Source organism: Neophocaena asiaeorientalis, unplaced genomic scaffold, assembly GCF_003031525.2.
Source record: "Neophocaena asiaeorientalis asiaeorientalis breed wild unplaced genomic scaffold, Neophocaena_asiaeorientalis_V1.1 scaffold52, whole genome shotgun sequence".
NCBI lineage: Eukaryota > Metazoa > Chordata > Mammalia > Artiodactyla > Phocoenidae > Neophocaena > Neophocaena asiaeorientalis.
Genome location: NW_020173927.1, coordinates 413,092 through 427,948, shown reverse-complemented (window position 1 = coordinate 427,948; position 14,857 = coordinate 413,092). Strand labels below are relative to the sequence as shown.

The following is a 14,857-nucleotide window of genomic DNA, read 5'->3' as shown; positions in this document are numbered from 1 at the left end:
GTTCCAGTAAAACTGTAACTATGATCATCAAGTCTTAGTTTCTGAAACGCTGAAAGGTTTTAATAAAGATCTCTAAGCTCTTTAATCTCTAAGATCCCTGCCACTTCTATAACACTACGATTTCAAGAACATATTTGATAAAGAAGGCAAAAAAGAAATAAAGTTTAGAATCATGACTGTGGATAACTACATGGGAGACCACTCTCCCCCTGTCCAATATAAATATAAGACAAGATTTAAAAAATTAATCAATACAAATATCTCATTTGAATAGTTACTCTAAATTACTAATTAAAATATCATTCTTTAAATTATACAGAAGAATTCCAACAGAAGGTAGTTGTATCAAATTGTTATGACCCATTAGAGAGGGTACTGGTATTATAAATTGACTCTATTTTTAAATTTAATTTCATATTAATAAAAGGAAGCAATTTATACTCAAGAATCCCAGCAGCTTCTTTAGAAATGGCCACTAAGGGCTCATACACGTGTTTGGTTAAATATACAAAGGAATCTAAAGAGGAGAATACCCCAAGCATATCAAAGATCTTCTGGATTCAATCAAGACATGTTAACATCACAGATGCAAAAAGTGGCTTCTTCAAAACATGTGGAAGCCGAGGCAGTGATCACCTAACATAGGGTTTCTCAACCTTGGTGCTATTAGCATTCTGAGCCAGGAAATTCTTTGCTGAGCGGCGAGGGGCTGACCTGTGCATTGTAAAACATTTAGCAGTGTCCCTGGCCTCTACCGACTAGATGCCACTAGAACGTCCCCCTCCAGTGGTGACAACCAGATGTTTTCAGCAGGTAAAACAGCCCCTAATTGAGAAACACCGATTTAGAAATGACTGGAGTTGAAAGGCAATTCCCCAAACCCAAATATACAAGAAACAAAGTTAACATTTACCTTAACTTTGGAGAGAATTCTCCACCAATATTGACCAGGTCGTCAGAGACATAACAGTTTTCAATTTAGAAACCAGAGAGAGGCAGGTGGTAAACTGGAACACAGATTGCAATTTTTCTGCTTATTCCAGTAGTCGTGAGTGAGAAACAAGCTGTGAATTCCTTTCCTTCAGTAACAAAGCAATATAAAAATGGATTTTGAGCTATTTCCCAAAAGACTGTTAGGAAGACATTGAGGTGAAATGAGCTGCAGTCTCTCTGTGTTCTTAGGACCGTGCTCAGCGCACCTCTACCTCGGGCCATCCCAGGCACGATCCCAGATGGGCAAATGCTGTCAATTCGTCTTAGGGCCGGCTGCATTTCTATATTTTCCAAAAAGCTTGTTCTTGTAACATAACCGCTGTGATCAAGGCAAGAAGAAAAGTGACGCTGAAGAGATGGATCTGTTACCATGACAAGAAGTAGGAGAGATGCCTGATGGGAAACCTCCACATCCTCTGTCACTGTGCCTGAAAGTGACCGGTTTCCAAGACGTGATGTCTACATTTCAGCACATGGTGAGTTGCAAGATTTATCACAGCCTCCGAGTGGAAAGACACCTTATAAGTGACGTCACATGAATATTTGATTCCCCAATCATTGACGAAAAACAGGTTTTGTTTCCTTCAAAGCAACTCTTGGTCTTTCACTTTAATACACTGAGGTATGTTTGAAAATCACAATATTCCATATAGAGCCATTCTACCTCATGGTATATTTATATGTGAATATTTTTGTGGTGATGCTAAGGGACTTACCTCAAACAGATAATGTTCACTGGGGGTAATAATAACCATGTACCAACCCGATCCTTGCTCAAATCTTGACTGCTTCAGAAACTCCACTAGTGACGTCTCAACTTTATTAGGGAGAAAAAGGGAAAAAGAACCCTTGATTCGGGGTTCTGTTGATGCCTGTTCCGGACTGTGGTCAGTATCAAGCTTATCAGGCAGTCTGACCTCAGAGTTCGTTTTCTCACCCTAAAGCCACTTCACAAAAGTCCATTTTTCTTATCAGTGGGTTTCCGCATGGTTCCACAAGCTGAGTCGCAAGGCACAACCACGTTGGATGGACAACGTGCTCCTGTGGATAATGCCGGCAGCCCATGGCCCACCCTGCCCTCACCGCTTGGGCAGGAAGAAGAGCTGGGACCCTTCTTTTCCTCTCAGTAAAAACAGACGTTGGGATAATCAAGTCACTGTGTGGGGACCACCTTGGTGTGAGGAAGGGAAGACGGAAGGATGCACCACAGGTGTGCATCACGTTCCCGCTGCAGCTGGGAACTGTGCTGGCTGAAGTACACACGCTAGCGCATCGAATTTGGGGGCCATTGACTGGGGGGAGGGGCTTAGAACTCTGTGAAAATCACTAAATAGAAGAAAAAAAAAGGAACCTTGTTCAACAACTGCTTTCTCATTACTGATCCTAAAACAATGTCCAGGCAGAAGAATTTAGGGCAGAAGAAAAGTGCAGAGCAGTATCGAGCAGACAGGTGACAGGTACATAAGAAAGGAATGGATCAGAGTCAGGAAATACCTATACTGTCCTAGAAACTTCCTGTGGGGTGAGAGTGTGTACGCGTGCGTTTTAGGATGCCTCTTCCAGCAGGCATTCCTCACTGCTCTAGTCACTGGGTTTCATTACTTTCCTTCTCTTGAATTTAGGGACAAAAATATGAAATTCACCCATGCCCTACTAATGATAAGTTTTAAAAAGTTGCAGAGTGAACATATTTATTAAATATCAAGGGATTCAAACTTTCACAGACATTTGTCTTGAGTCTATCACCTGCCAGGTAACTGCATCTAATGATCTACTTTCATCTAATACTGAGGAGACAACAATTCAAACCCTCCTCACAGCACAGAGTGAATTTCAATCTGAGACAAGAGGGGCTCGTCAGAAATAAAGGCTGAGGCTATGAAATGCATCCGAGGGTCATCAGCCCAAACAGACTCAAGGTGGGTTACAAAGAGGTGACAGTTAAAGTGAGACTGAAGGATTGGCGGTCTTCTTCTAGATCGAGGAGAAGATGGGGTTAAAATTGTTCACAAGAAAGAGGACCTGAGTAGATGCTAAAAGTTGGGAAATGGCCTCCAGTCTGGGAAGCTATAAGCAGCTTGGCATTACAGACACAGGGAAGCATCACAAGGTGATGGGGGGCTGCCCCTGGGAAGTGGACCCTGCTGTCAGGCAGAGAGGGGCCAGGTCAAACGAAGCGTTGTCTGCTGTTATATAAGGGCTGTCACTGATTCTCAGTTCTAATTCTCTCCACTGTTCATGCAAATTGATTTTCCTTCCTCATCTTCATTTCCTCATTTTCCCATGTTTCAACAATTACTTTCTATCTTCGAAGAGAGAAGGAAGGAGAAAAGTTTTAGCCTACTATATCCAAATTAATCCGGATGGTCCCTGCAGAAAACAATATTTCTATAACATAACTGAAGGCATACAAGTTATAAACGCTTCTGCTTCTCATGATCTTAAAGTGCACTGTCCAGTTAGGTAGCAACAGCTCCGCTGAGTTCTTGAATGGTGGCTAGTCCAAATTCACATGTGCTCTAAGAGTGAAATACACCCCAGAATTTGAAGACTTAATACAATTAAAATAAAGAAATGTAACTCATTATTTTTTGTAATTATTGCATGTTAAAATGATATTATTTGAGATATAACAAGCAAAATATATTATTAAAAATAATTTCCCCCAAGAGGATTAAGAGGTACCAACTACTATGTATAAAATAAATAAGCTACATGGATATATTGCAGCACAGGGACTATAGCCAATATTTTATAATAACTGTAAATGAAATATAACCTTTAAAAATTGTGAATCACTATGCTGTATACCTGAAACTTATATAATATTGTACATCAACTATACCTCAATAAAAAATTGGCCCCTGTTTCTTTGTACTTGTTTCAATGTGACCATCAGATAATCTTAAACTACCCATGAGGCTCACATTTTGTCTTTACTGGACAGTGCTGTTTGTAACACCAGTACAGCCCTTTCTTGATCAGTGTGCTTAGTCTTTTTTGTTACCCTTAGAAACGGTCATTTAACTTAAAATGAAGTATTCGTAGAAATCAAAAGGACAACTTAACTGGAGACATGTATGAAAAAGCAGTCTGTCCTGAAGAATTCCCAGAGTCCTCTCTCCACAGTGAGTGAAAGGTAGGCTGCAGAGCATCGTACACAACCACGAAGCACAACAGAGGAGGGTGGCGCTGTGTGTACCCACCGCACCGCGTGGTCTGACGTCTGTTATTAGGGCCGTGTTGTCAAACCTTCTATTCGGAAAGCCCCTGTCGTCCTGCTTGGCCCTATGTCAGCAGACTGTGCTCTCTCTTACCAGGAGGTGAGGCTGATGAGTTTTCCAAACACTTCAATTTCATCAGTAACCTCAACCTGATTTCCACCAAAAGGTAGTCATGACAATGAGAAGCAATAATGAGGAAACTACAGTTAGTTCCCTTGCCCCTAAAATAACATTATACACACAGTAATGGCAAATGCATCTCCTGATTTTTTGCAGCTGTTTATTTCGAAATAACAGCAAGAAAAGTTGCAAGCAAAGTTCAATGGACTCTCAAAAACCCTTCACCTAGATTCTTAGAGCTCCCTCATTAACATTTTATCGTATTTGTTCTATCATTCTTCCTGTGTGCATGCATGCATGCGTGTGTGTGCCCATAAACACATATATATATGTATATAGACATACAGTAAGTTTTTAAATCACTTCAGAATAAGTGTCAGAAATGATACTCTTCACCCTTATTTATCTCAGAAGGTTTGTCTAAAGAACAAAGACATTCTCCTTCATAACCACATTACAGTTACCGAAGTCAGGACATTAATATTAATACATTTCTACTATCTTCTCCGCAGACAGTAAAATTTCACCAGTTGTCCCAAGAGTGTCCTTTATAACAAGAAAAAAATTTTTTCCTGTTCCAAGATGCAATTTGAATCAAATGTTTCATTCAGTTGACATGTGTACTTTTTTTCCCCTTTATGATGGAATAGCTCTTTTTTCTTTTGACTTGGTGATTTTTAAAGCGTAGAGACCAGTGTTTTGTAGAATGGCCTTCAGGTTTGGTCTGTGTGATGGTTCCTCATGATGAAACTGGTTATAATTTTTGGTTTTAATATCATGGAAATCTTGCTGTGGCCTTTTCAGTGCATCTAATCAGGAAGCTTATACTAACTCTTTGCCCCATTCCTAGCGAAAGTACCTTTAACTAGCTGGTTATCATGGTACTGGCCAGCTATCTTCATTATCAAGTCACAGGTTTTCCTCCGGCAATTAATACGTATTTTATAGGTAAAGACTTTGAGACTATATAGATATCTTGGTCATCATCAAACTCTCACCCACAAATTTTGCATCCATTGATCATTTTTGCCTGAATCAGTTTTTAGTGTGAGTGTTGTCAAATTATAATTTTCTAATGAAATCATTCCTTCAACATTTATTAGTTGGCATTTTAGAGTAAGGAAGAGCAGTCCCTTCTGTCTCATTTGTTTATTCATTTATTTTTATGTTAGTATTTACTCATAGTATTTACTCATAGTTGATTCACTGTGCTATAATCTGATACTATCATTATTTATTCTAACAATCAAATTGTCCCAGATTTCTTCAGTGAGCCCACGTCAAGCTGGCTGCTATATCCTTTTGACCTGCTCTCATCATTCTTTGAGTACTCCCTTAATTTCTGAAACATCAAAATCTTCCAGGCTTATCTGGAACTTTGGTTGTCCAGGCCCTGGAATCAGCTGCTTCTCCAAGAGGGCTTGGTTCTTTTTTTTTTTATTTTTGGCCACACAGCATGTGGGATCTTAGTTCCCGACCAGAGATCCACACTCCCTGCAGTGGAAGCTCAAAGTCCTAACCACTGGACCACCAGGGAAGTCCCAAGGCTTGGTTCGTTTTAATGGAGAGCGAAATTTAGAAACCAAGTACTGGGTATTAAGTGTGCTCATTGCTATTAGAATGACAATATTCTAGACCTTCTCAGCCATAGGAGCTGGGAAACTAGGAAATCAATGCACATGTGTATGGAAACATACGTTGGCACACACACATATCTGCACATTTCACTTTTTTGGCACACACAATATGCCAAATAATATACTATACCCTGAGAATCAAAATGAGCATAATCCTATCGAATGATCGATATATTTTATAAAAGATTATTTAAAACCAGAGCTTTAAAATGGTATTCTGCATTAACTGCTGATCATTCTGAGTTCTTATTAATACACTCATAATTTTACCAATGATCAACTCATTTAAAGACTTCACTTATATTACCAAATTGCAGTGGAAAGACAATTCATTGTCCAGTGTGATGAAATAATTATAAGAAGTTATTATTTATTGTTATCACTTTTAAAAAACAAAAGCGATTAACATTTGTTGCAAAAGTACTATGCCTTATCTCTTGTGCATGCCTTACTTTATTTAGTTCTAGCAAAGACAGTATGGGGTTGGTAGTGTTCTGTGGTCATTCCACAGATGAGGAAACCCACAATTGCTGGGAGTCACAGAGCTAGATAACAACTCCAGGTCTATGGGTTTTCAAAGTGCTTTACCAATATTAGTTTTCTGGGGGGTATTGGCTTATTTTAAAGCCCTGCTGAATAAAACATAGATCTACTATTAAACCATAGATCTAAAGTTTCCTGAATGTTCCCAAATATCAGCATCACGTAGGAGAAGAAAATAATATAAACTTCTCTCCAATCACTTCTTAGAACTCTAGTAGATGAGGGTGATTAAAGAATTTTTCCAAACTACACACAGCCCAAGGATTCTGGCATGCTCCATGGGGAATTCCAGAATCTTGGTGAAGTGGGTATTTATGCCATGACCCTGTCCTTCTCCAAGGAGACCCTTCTAAAAGCCTAACAGGGTGAAGTGGGCCTTTGTGGTTCAGATCTGCCACTAAAATAAACACTCTATCCAGGCATAAGCATCTCAGGTTCCTCCTCCTTCAAACCGCAAAAAAACACAAGTAGGTAAATTTCATTTTTATCTATCATCACTAATTCTTTGTTATATGGTTTTTTTTGTTCTTTTTTTTTTTGCGGTACGCGGACCTCTCACTGTTGTGGCCTCTCCCGTTGCGGAGCACAGGCTCCGGGCGCACAGGCTCAGTGTCCATGGCTCACGGGCCCAGCCACTCTGCAGCATGTGGGATCTTCCCGGACCAGGGCAGGAACCCGTGTCCCCTGCATCGGCAGGCAGACTCCCCACCACTGCACCACCAGGGAAGCCCTATATGTGGTTTTTAAGCCATAGAGTCATATTTATTTAATTATAAATAATAAAGAGGAAACAAAGATGTTTTTCTAAAGGGGGCTGATTTTTACAAGAATATGGTGGCTGGATGCATCACACTAAATAATCAATGATGATTCTAACCAGGCGGAAAAGGCCACTTCCTAACATTGAGGAAATGCCCTTTGAATTATCTATCATTTGGGGAAGAGTAAATCAGGATGATACCCATGAAAGGAGGAGAGGCCGCACAGTAGGAAGAGGGCTAATTGGGAATTAAGGCAGGTGATGACTCATGTCAAAGAGGGCAGCCGGGCGTCCCGTGGCCTGACCCGCTGAGGAAGGAACGGCCTGCTCTGGCTTGATTAATACCGTCACATGCATCTGTCTTCATCCCCTCAAACACGGAGCTAATTGAGATGAAAAATGAAAGTTTGAGAAAAATAAACTGCACCTACCTGGATCAGAGACAAATCCTCAAGCTGTAATCTGAAGAGGTAGTTTCTACAAAATACAAAAAGAGAGCAGTTTCATTTTTAATAGATCTAAAAAAATTACAGGACATAACAACTATGAGAACAAGGGGGAAAAACACAACAATTTTTGGCTTCTGAAGCAATCTCCTGCTAAGACTGTGAGTTCCTTGGAACTCAGAGTTCAAAGAGGCGTTCAATACGTCAACAGAAACACACATTTGAGACTGGTGAGAAAGCTAAGGGATAAAGGGGTGGGGACTAAGGTGTATCTAAATCATTAATCAGCTCTCTTAATCGATGTGAAATGGACAAACGGAAGTGGGTCTTTAATGCTGAAACTGAGTTTAAGTTAAGCAAGATGATATAAAACCACTCTTCACGAGCCTTTATCCTGACAGATCACCTACATTCACCATGTTGTATAATTAAAACACACCCAGGTTTTGAATTCACCAATGGTCTGAGCATTACACCGCTCTGCCTCGCTGGATGGATTCAGTGTGTAATAAGTTTAGAAGCATGAACTTGTTGTCTGTCTGACTGTTTGAAAGAGTCAGCTCTGGCTGCCCAAGCGTGAAAGAGGAAGCCAGGGAAAAGGAAGCGATCAGCTTTCAACAACGAAGGTGAAGAACCGTGAAATACACAACAGAGATCCGCAGAGCTTGGGGGGGGGGGGAATGTAGCAGTCACGTGAGACTTTGAGCTGCACTGTTGTGACTTTCAGAAATAAGGGATTGGCCTCCAGCTCAAGCCATGAACGAACATCTCCTTAACATCATGTAGATGAGAAGCTGGTGCAGCAGGAAAGCAACCCAAGGATGGATGGCGGAGAAAGTCCACCCAGGTGTGAGCAACGATGGCAGGGAGAAATTGGCATGTAGTGGGAAGCAGCCCCTAAGAACACATGAGTGGGGAGGGGTCTCGGAGAAGCTGAGGCTATTGTTATAATGGACTGGTCCAAGGTGATCACTGTGGCATCAGGAGAATAACAAAACTCCCCCGGCACCAGCAAGAAACAAAAGTAAATGACTTTCATTCTCTGGGAAGGCAGGCAGATGTCGGAAGTGAACACGCTGTCCCAGTAGAGGTGACAAGGGACAGCCACGACAGGCCATGGGCACAGCCCTGAGAGAACCAAGAAACATCCCTATGGTGTGGATGCAACGGGGAGCACAAATCAACAGGGACGACTCCATCCCGGGCAGGCTGCTACCAGTAGCACGCATGCACTGCCGGAGGAAAAGAAAGGATTCCAATCACCTTTAGGGCGGGCTCACAAGTCCCAGGCAGCGCCCCCTGCGCGCTCAGTGTTCTCACAATGTGTCCCCCGCCACGGGAACACTGCTATCCTGCACGCTGAAAACTGCCTCCTCAACCACTACAATGGCTTGTACAACACACTGTTTCTGAGCCTCCGATTTAACCTCCGAAACAACACCAGAGAAGCCGTGCGTGGCACGTGGCGCTTCCCTCCCAAAGCCATTGGGAGAAGCGTCCCCTCTCTTTCCTTACAGTCGAATCAGCCCTCTACGCAGAGTTCAGGATGCCTTTGAGGAGTGAATGTGGCAGCAGAGTCTACTTCTGTTTAGTCTGCAAGTTTTCCACCAGAAAGGTCGTCCTGCGGCGGAAGGAATGAGAACTCAGCGCAGACATGGGGGAGCGGAGCCGAGCTGCCAAGGTAAACGCCACTGGAGGCTGCCTGGCATTCGAAGAGTTGCCAGGCTCTCACGTGATGTGGAACAGATACCAGCACAACTGCTCTAAGAGCGTTAGAGATCTACATGTACACACAGATAAATCTTTCAGATGAGGGGCTTAGAAGAGGCCCCAGAGGCAATTACTGGCCCCGACGCACTAGCACCCATTGCCTTTATGAGCGTCACGGCTCCCTACCCTCAGGCTGGCTTCATCGTGGGCTTCCAGCTGCAGCAAGCTGCCAACAATCCCTGCCCCTCCACTACGGGGGGCAGTGTTGCCTAGTGGTTAAGGACATTTGTGTCCATCAACAGATGAATGGATAAAGAAGATGTGGCACATATATACAATGGAATATTACTCAGCCATAAAAAGAAACAAAATTGAGTTATTTGTAGTGAGGTGGATGGATCTAGAGTCTGTCATACAGAGTGAAGTAAGTCAGAAGGAGAAAAACAAATACCATATGCTAACACACATATACGGAATCTAAGAAGAAAAAAAAAAGGTCATGAAGAACCTAGGGGCAAGACGGGAATAAAGACACAGACCTACTAGAGAATGGACTTGAGGACACGGGGAGGGGGAAGGGTAAGGTGGGACAAAGTGAGAGAGTGGCATGGACATATATACACTACCAAACGTAAAATAGATAGCTAGTGGGAAGCAGCCGCATAGCACAGGGAGATCAGCTCAGTGCTTCGTGACCACCTAGAGGGGTGGGATAGGGAGCGTGGGAGGGAGGGAGACGCAAGAGGGAAGAGATATGGGAACATATGTATATGTGTAGCTGATTCACTTTGTTATAAAGCAGAAACTAACACACCATTGTAAAGCAATTATACTCCAATAAAGATGTTAAAAAAAAAAAAAAAAGAACATTTGTGCAAAGGCCAAAGCTCTGCCACCAGACAACCTGGGCGGGCAGGGGGAAAGCTGAGCACTGTATGGTTCAATCTTTTCAACTGTAAAATGGAGCGAACAGTCATATCTACCCCCGATGTTGTTGTGAGGTTTAAAGCCAAGGAAAACACTTAGAATAATGGTGTCTGAGCCATTATCAGCACTCAGTTAACAGTAGCTACTTCTAGGCAGTTTACGGAAAATATTAAAATTTCCAGCCATGTTGAAATTCTCAGCATCTTCTCCATTTAGGGAGAAGGCAAGAGCATTTCCACCCTCCAGCAATGGCAGGTTACGGGCATAAGCGGGCACATTTACCTCTGTGTGTTCAGTTATTGGGGTTGTTGTCAGTAGGGATGGTGGCGGCACCACTGGATTTTTAGGAAAGAAGATAACATTGTTTATCTTGTCTTGGTTCTGGGATGCAGTCATCCCACTCTTTCCAACTCACTGGCTCTTTTAAGAAAAACTTTTCTACAAATATTCCCAAAAAAGGAGCCATTCATATTTTTAATCAATGAATTGGTTGAGAGCTTTGATGATATTGCAAGGCTCTCTCTCTCTCTCTCTTTCTCTCCTCCTACCCCTGCCCCTCACACATACACGTATACAAGCATGAATGTCCACACTACAGTATCTGTCTCTGAGAACTTTCTAGAAAGGCAGCTCTCATACACTAAGGAAGAGCTGGAAGGCCTTCACATCACTGAGGAAAGAAGATGGTAGTGTCCATGATTTTCTGTGGAGCTATGGGCAGGGTGACTGGACAGAAAAGTTCAAAGTCTCTCTCGTTGTGCTAAGGGTAGAAGGAGGTATAGAGCTCATTCTCTGGGTCCCATTTTCAGGTGTTTTTCACTGGGCAAGTGTTATGGTCTGAATGTTGATTTCTCCCCAAAATTCGTATGTTGAAATCCAACCCTCAAAGGTGACGGTATTAGGAGGTAGGGCCTTTGGCAGGTGATTTGGTCATAAGGGTGGAACCCTCACAAATGGGATTAGTGCCCTTATAAAAGAGGCTCCAGAGAGCTCCCTTGCCCCTTCCACCATGTGCAGATGCAGCAAGAAGTTGGCCATCTGCAACCTAGGAGAGGACCCTCACCAGAACCCAACCAGGCTGACACCCTGATCTTGGACCTCCAAGCCCCAGAAATGTGAGACATAAATCTCTGTTTATAAGCCATCAGTCTGTGGTATTTTGTAAGAGCAGCCCAAATGGACTGAGACAGGAAGACACTGATTTACGATGACAAACATGCCACACTCTCAGTCTATATCTCTCCAACAAAATCTAACTCTGCTGGCCACTTCTGCCTCTCAGGTCCCAACAGTCTGAAAAGGGACCCCTCTGTTCCCCCAGGCATTACCTAGGTGGATTTCAACCATTTACTCTTCCTTCCACAGACATCTGAGAACTATGGTACCCTCACAACCATCTCATCAGTAATCAATCAGTATGGCAGAGGTATTCAATAGGTGAACAGAAGGGGCAGAGAAGAGGGGCATGCTTACTAGGAAAAACAACACAGTAATTATGAGATACCATCACCACCACCACCATCACCATGCCCAAGACCCTAATAAAGAGAAGCACCAAGGATTTGAAATTTTCCTTTGGTATTTCCTGGGTTACAAGATGTAAGGTGGTGATTTTTTAACCCATCCTCAATTTTTTTTGACCTAAAAAAATCATAGAACCCAAGAATTTGGAGCTAGGTTGTCATTAGAAACTATATACCCCTCAACTTTTAGATGAAGAAACTTCTGTAAATTAGGAGGTGCACTGTGATTTATCCAAGATTATTAGGATTCAGAGAAAGTCCTATGATTAGAAACAAGACCCCCTCCCACTTTGCTGTCCCTTATCCCATTGTGCCAAATGGCATCACTAGTCAGTCATCCAATGTCCCTTTCTAATTTAACTGGCACCAAGCACACACACGCACACACACACACACACACACACACACACACACAAACAAGGGAATCATTCTTACAGTACAATTATTTCATCATCATTGTTCATTCACAGGTGCATTTACAAATCATTTTGAGACAATTCAAGTCTTAGCACTACTCATAACAAGCTTTCGACAAAATTCAACACCCATTTATGATAAAAACCCTCCAGAAAGTAGGCATAGAGGGAACTCTCCTCAACATAATAAAGGCCATATATGACAAACCCACAGCCAACATCGTCCTCAATGGTGAAAAACTGAAACCATTTCCACTAAGATCAGGAACAAGACAAGGTTGCCCACTCTCACCACTATTATTCAACATAGTTTTGGAAGTTTTACCCATAGCAATCAGAGAAGAAAAAGAAATAAAAGGAATACAAATCGGAAAAGAAGAAGTAAAGCTGTCACTATTTGCAGATGACATGATACTATACATAGAGAATCCTAAAGATGCTACCAGAAAACTACTAGAGCTAATCAATGAATTTGGTAAAGTAGCAGGATACAAAATTAATGCACAGAAATCTCTTGCATTCCTATACACTAATGATGAAAAGTCTGAAAGTGAAATTAAGGAAACTCCCAGGAGGGGAGGTGTGGAGAGTGACCTGTGCTTGCACACAGGGTGCTTGGCGGCGGCAGCAGCAGCAGCCTTAGCATCTCATGCCTGTCTCTGGGGTCCCCGTTGATAGCCCCGGCTCCTGCCCATCTCTGGAGTTCCTTTAGGCGGCGCTCTGGATCTCCTCTCCTCGCGCACCCTGAAAAAATGGTCTCTTGGCTCTTAGGCAGTTCCAGACTTTTCCCGGACTCCCTCCCGGCTAGCTGTGGCACACTAGCCCCCTTCAGGCTGTGTTTACGCCGCCAACCCCAGTCCTCTCCCTGGGATCCGACCAAAGTCCAAGCCTCAGCTCCCAGCCCCCGCCCGCCCCGCCGGGTGAGCAGACAAGCCTCTCGGGCTGGTGAGTGCCGGTCGGCACCGATCCTCTGTGCGGGAATTTCTCCACTTTGCCCTCCACACACCTGTTGCTGTGCTCTCTTCCGTGGCTCCGAAGCTTCCCCCAGCTGCCCACCCCCGGTCTCCGCCAGTGAAAGGGCTTCTAGTGTGTGGAAACTTTTCCTATTTCACAGCTCCCTCCCACTGGTGCAGGTCCGGTCCCTATTCTTTTGTCTCTGTTTTTTCTTTTTTTCTTTTGCCCTACCCAGGTACGTGGGGACTTTCTTTCCTTTTGGGAGGTCTGAGGTCTTCTGCCAGCGTTCAGTAGGTGTTCTGTAGGGGTTGTTCCACGTGTAGATGTATTTCTGATGTATTTGTGGTGAGGAAGGTGATTTCCGTATCTTACTCTTCCGCCATCTTGAAGCTCTTCTCAACAATTTTTTAAAAAATTGTGAAGGATGAAACATACATGAAAAATTTGTGGAATTCCCTAATCACCTCCCTGGACCTCAGAATCTGACAAAACATAGAGTGGATTCCAGTATTCTCAAAACCCTGTCCTTAAACTATTTGGTCCCAAATACAATGCCAAGTATTTTTGCTTGGAAAAAATCCAGCTCAGCTAGCAACATGAGGGACCAGAAATCTCCCAAGACAGCTTGATCCATCACAGTTTAGGTCAAAGACCTATGAAGTTAAAGGTTACAAGAAGAAAGAAAATCTTCTAAAGGGAATAAAAAATGGATACTCCCAAATGCTGGGTCACTCGGGCACTAAAGTAAGATCTATGGTTCCCTGAAATTGGCTGCTCTCCAGGGCACTGCAGAAGAGGCAACCACTTATCTTACAATTGTAAGCACACAGAGGAGGAAAAACAATATATGTGAGGTTCACAAGAAAGGCTACCAACCTTTCCAACAAGAAGGAGTAATGCTTCTGGCTCCCAGCCAAAAGGAATGCTAACCAAATGTTTCACATAAGGTCAGTTTCTCTAGTAGGGCAATGCTTTGAGCAACCCAAAATATTTAAGTGGCCTCATTAATCTTCCTAACACCCCTAGATGTAAATAGGTAGCGATGAGGAATACAGCCATATTCTTCAGGGAGAAAGGCAGTGGTGCATAAGTTTAAGAGATTAGATTCTAGGAGCGTATTAGTTGTGTAGCTTAGGGGAGCTAGTCTCTGTTGCCAGGTCCCCCCTCTCATCATAGAAGTACAAAGCAAGAGTTTAACCAGGCTGTAAAGGTTCAATTTTATGCCCATAGTAAATGAAAGTATGGGATCTTCTTTCCTTGGTGTGAACTTACTTTTTTTCAAATGCCTTGGAATAAAATTTGACATTGCACATTCAAATGTAGTAACCGTATTACTTTTAGGAGAGATATATGAGGAATACAGAAATCCAATAAACTGAATAATTCAAATCACAAAGCCATTTAATTTGGCAGATACAAACTGACAATTGTGAAGCCCATTCACCCTTCCCCCACTAGATACCTGGGTGTGTGGTCTCCCTCTTCACCAGAGTGTATTTCTTTTTGACTATAGGACTGCATAACTCATTCCTACCTCTCATCACATCCCCCAGTGGCCTATGAGCAGCAAATCACTAAGCACGACAACACAGTCTCTGAGGTAG

General features: G+C 42.8%; 1 protein-coding gene across 2 annotated transcripts in view; it reads right to left on the bottom strand.

The window, feature by feature from the left end:
• Positions 1 to 14,857, bottom strand: part of SEMA5A (semaphorin 5A) — a 346,899-nt gene that overhangs the window by 226,566 nt on the left and 105,476 nt on the right. For both annotated transcript variants that reach the window (XM_024752519.1, XM_024752520.1), the window contains exon 4: positions 7,709 to 7,754. In XM_024752519.1, the coding sequence (XP_024608287.1) occupies positions 7,709 to 7,754 (46 nt within the window). The remainder of the gene's footprint in view (positions 1 to 7,708; positions 7,755 to 14,857) is intronic.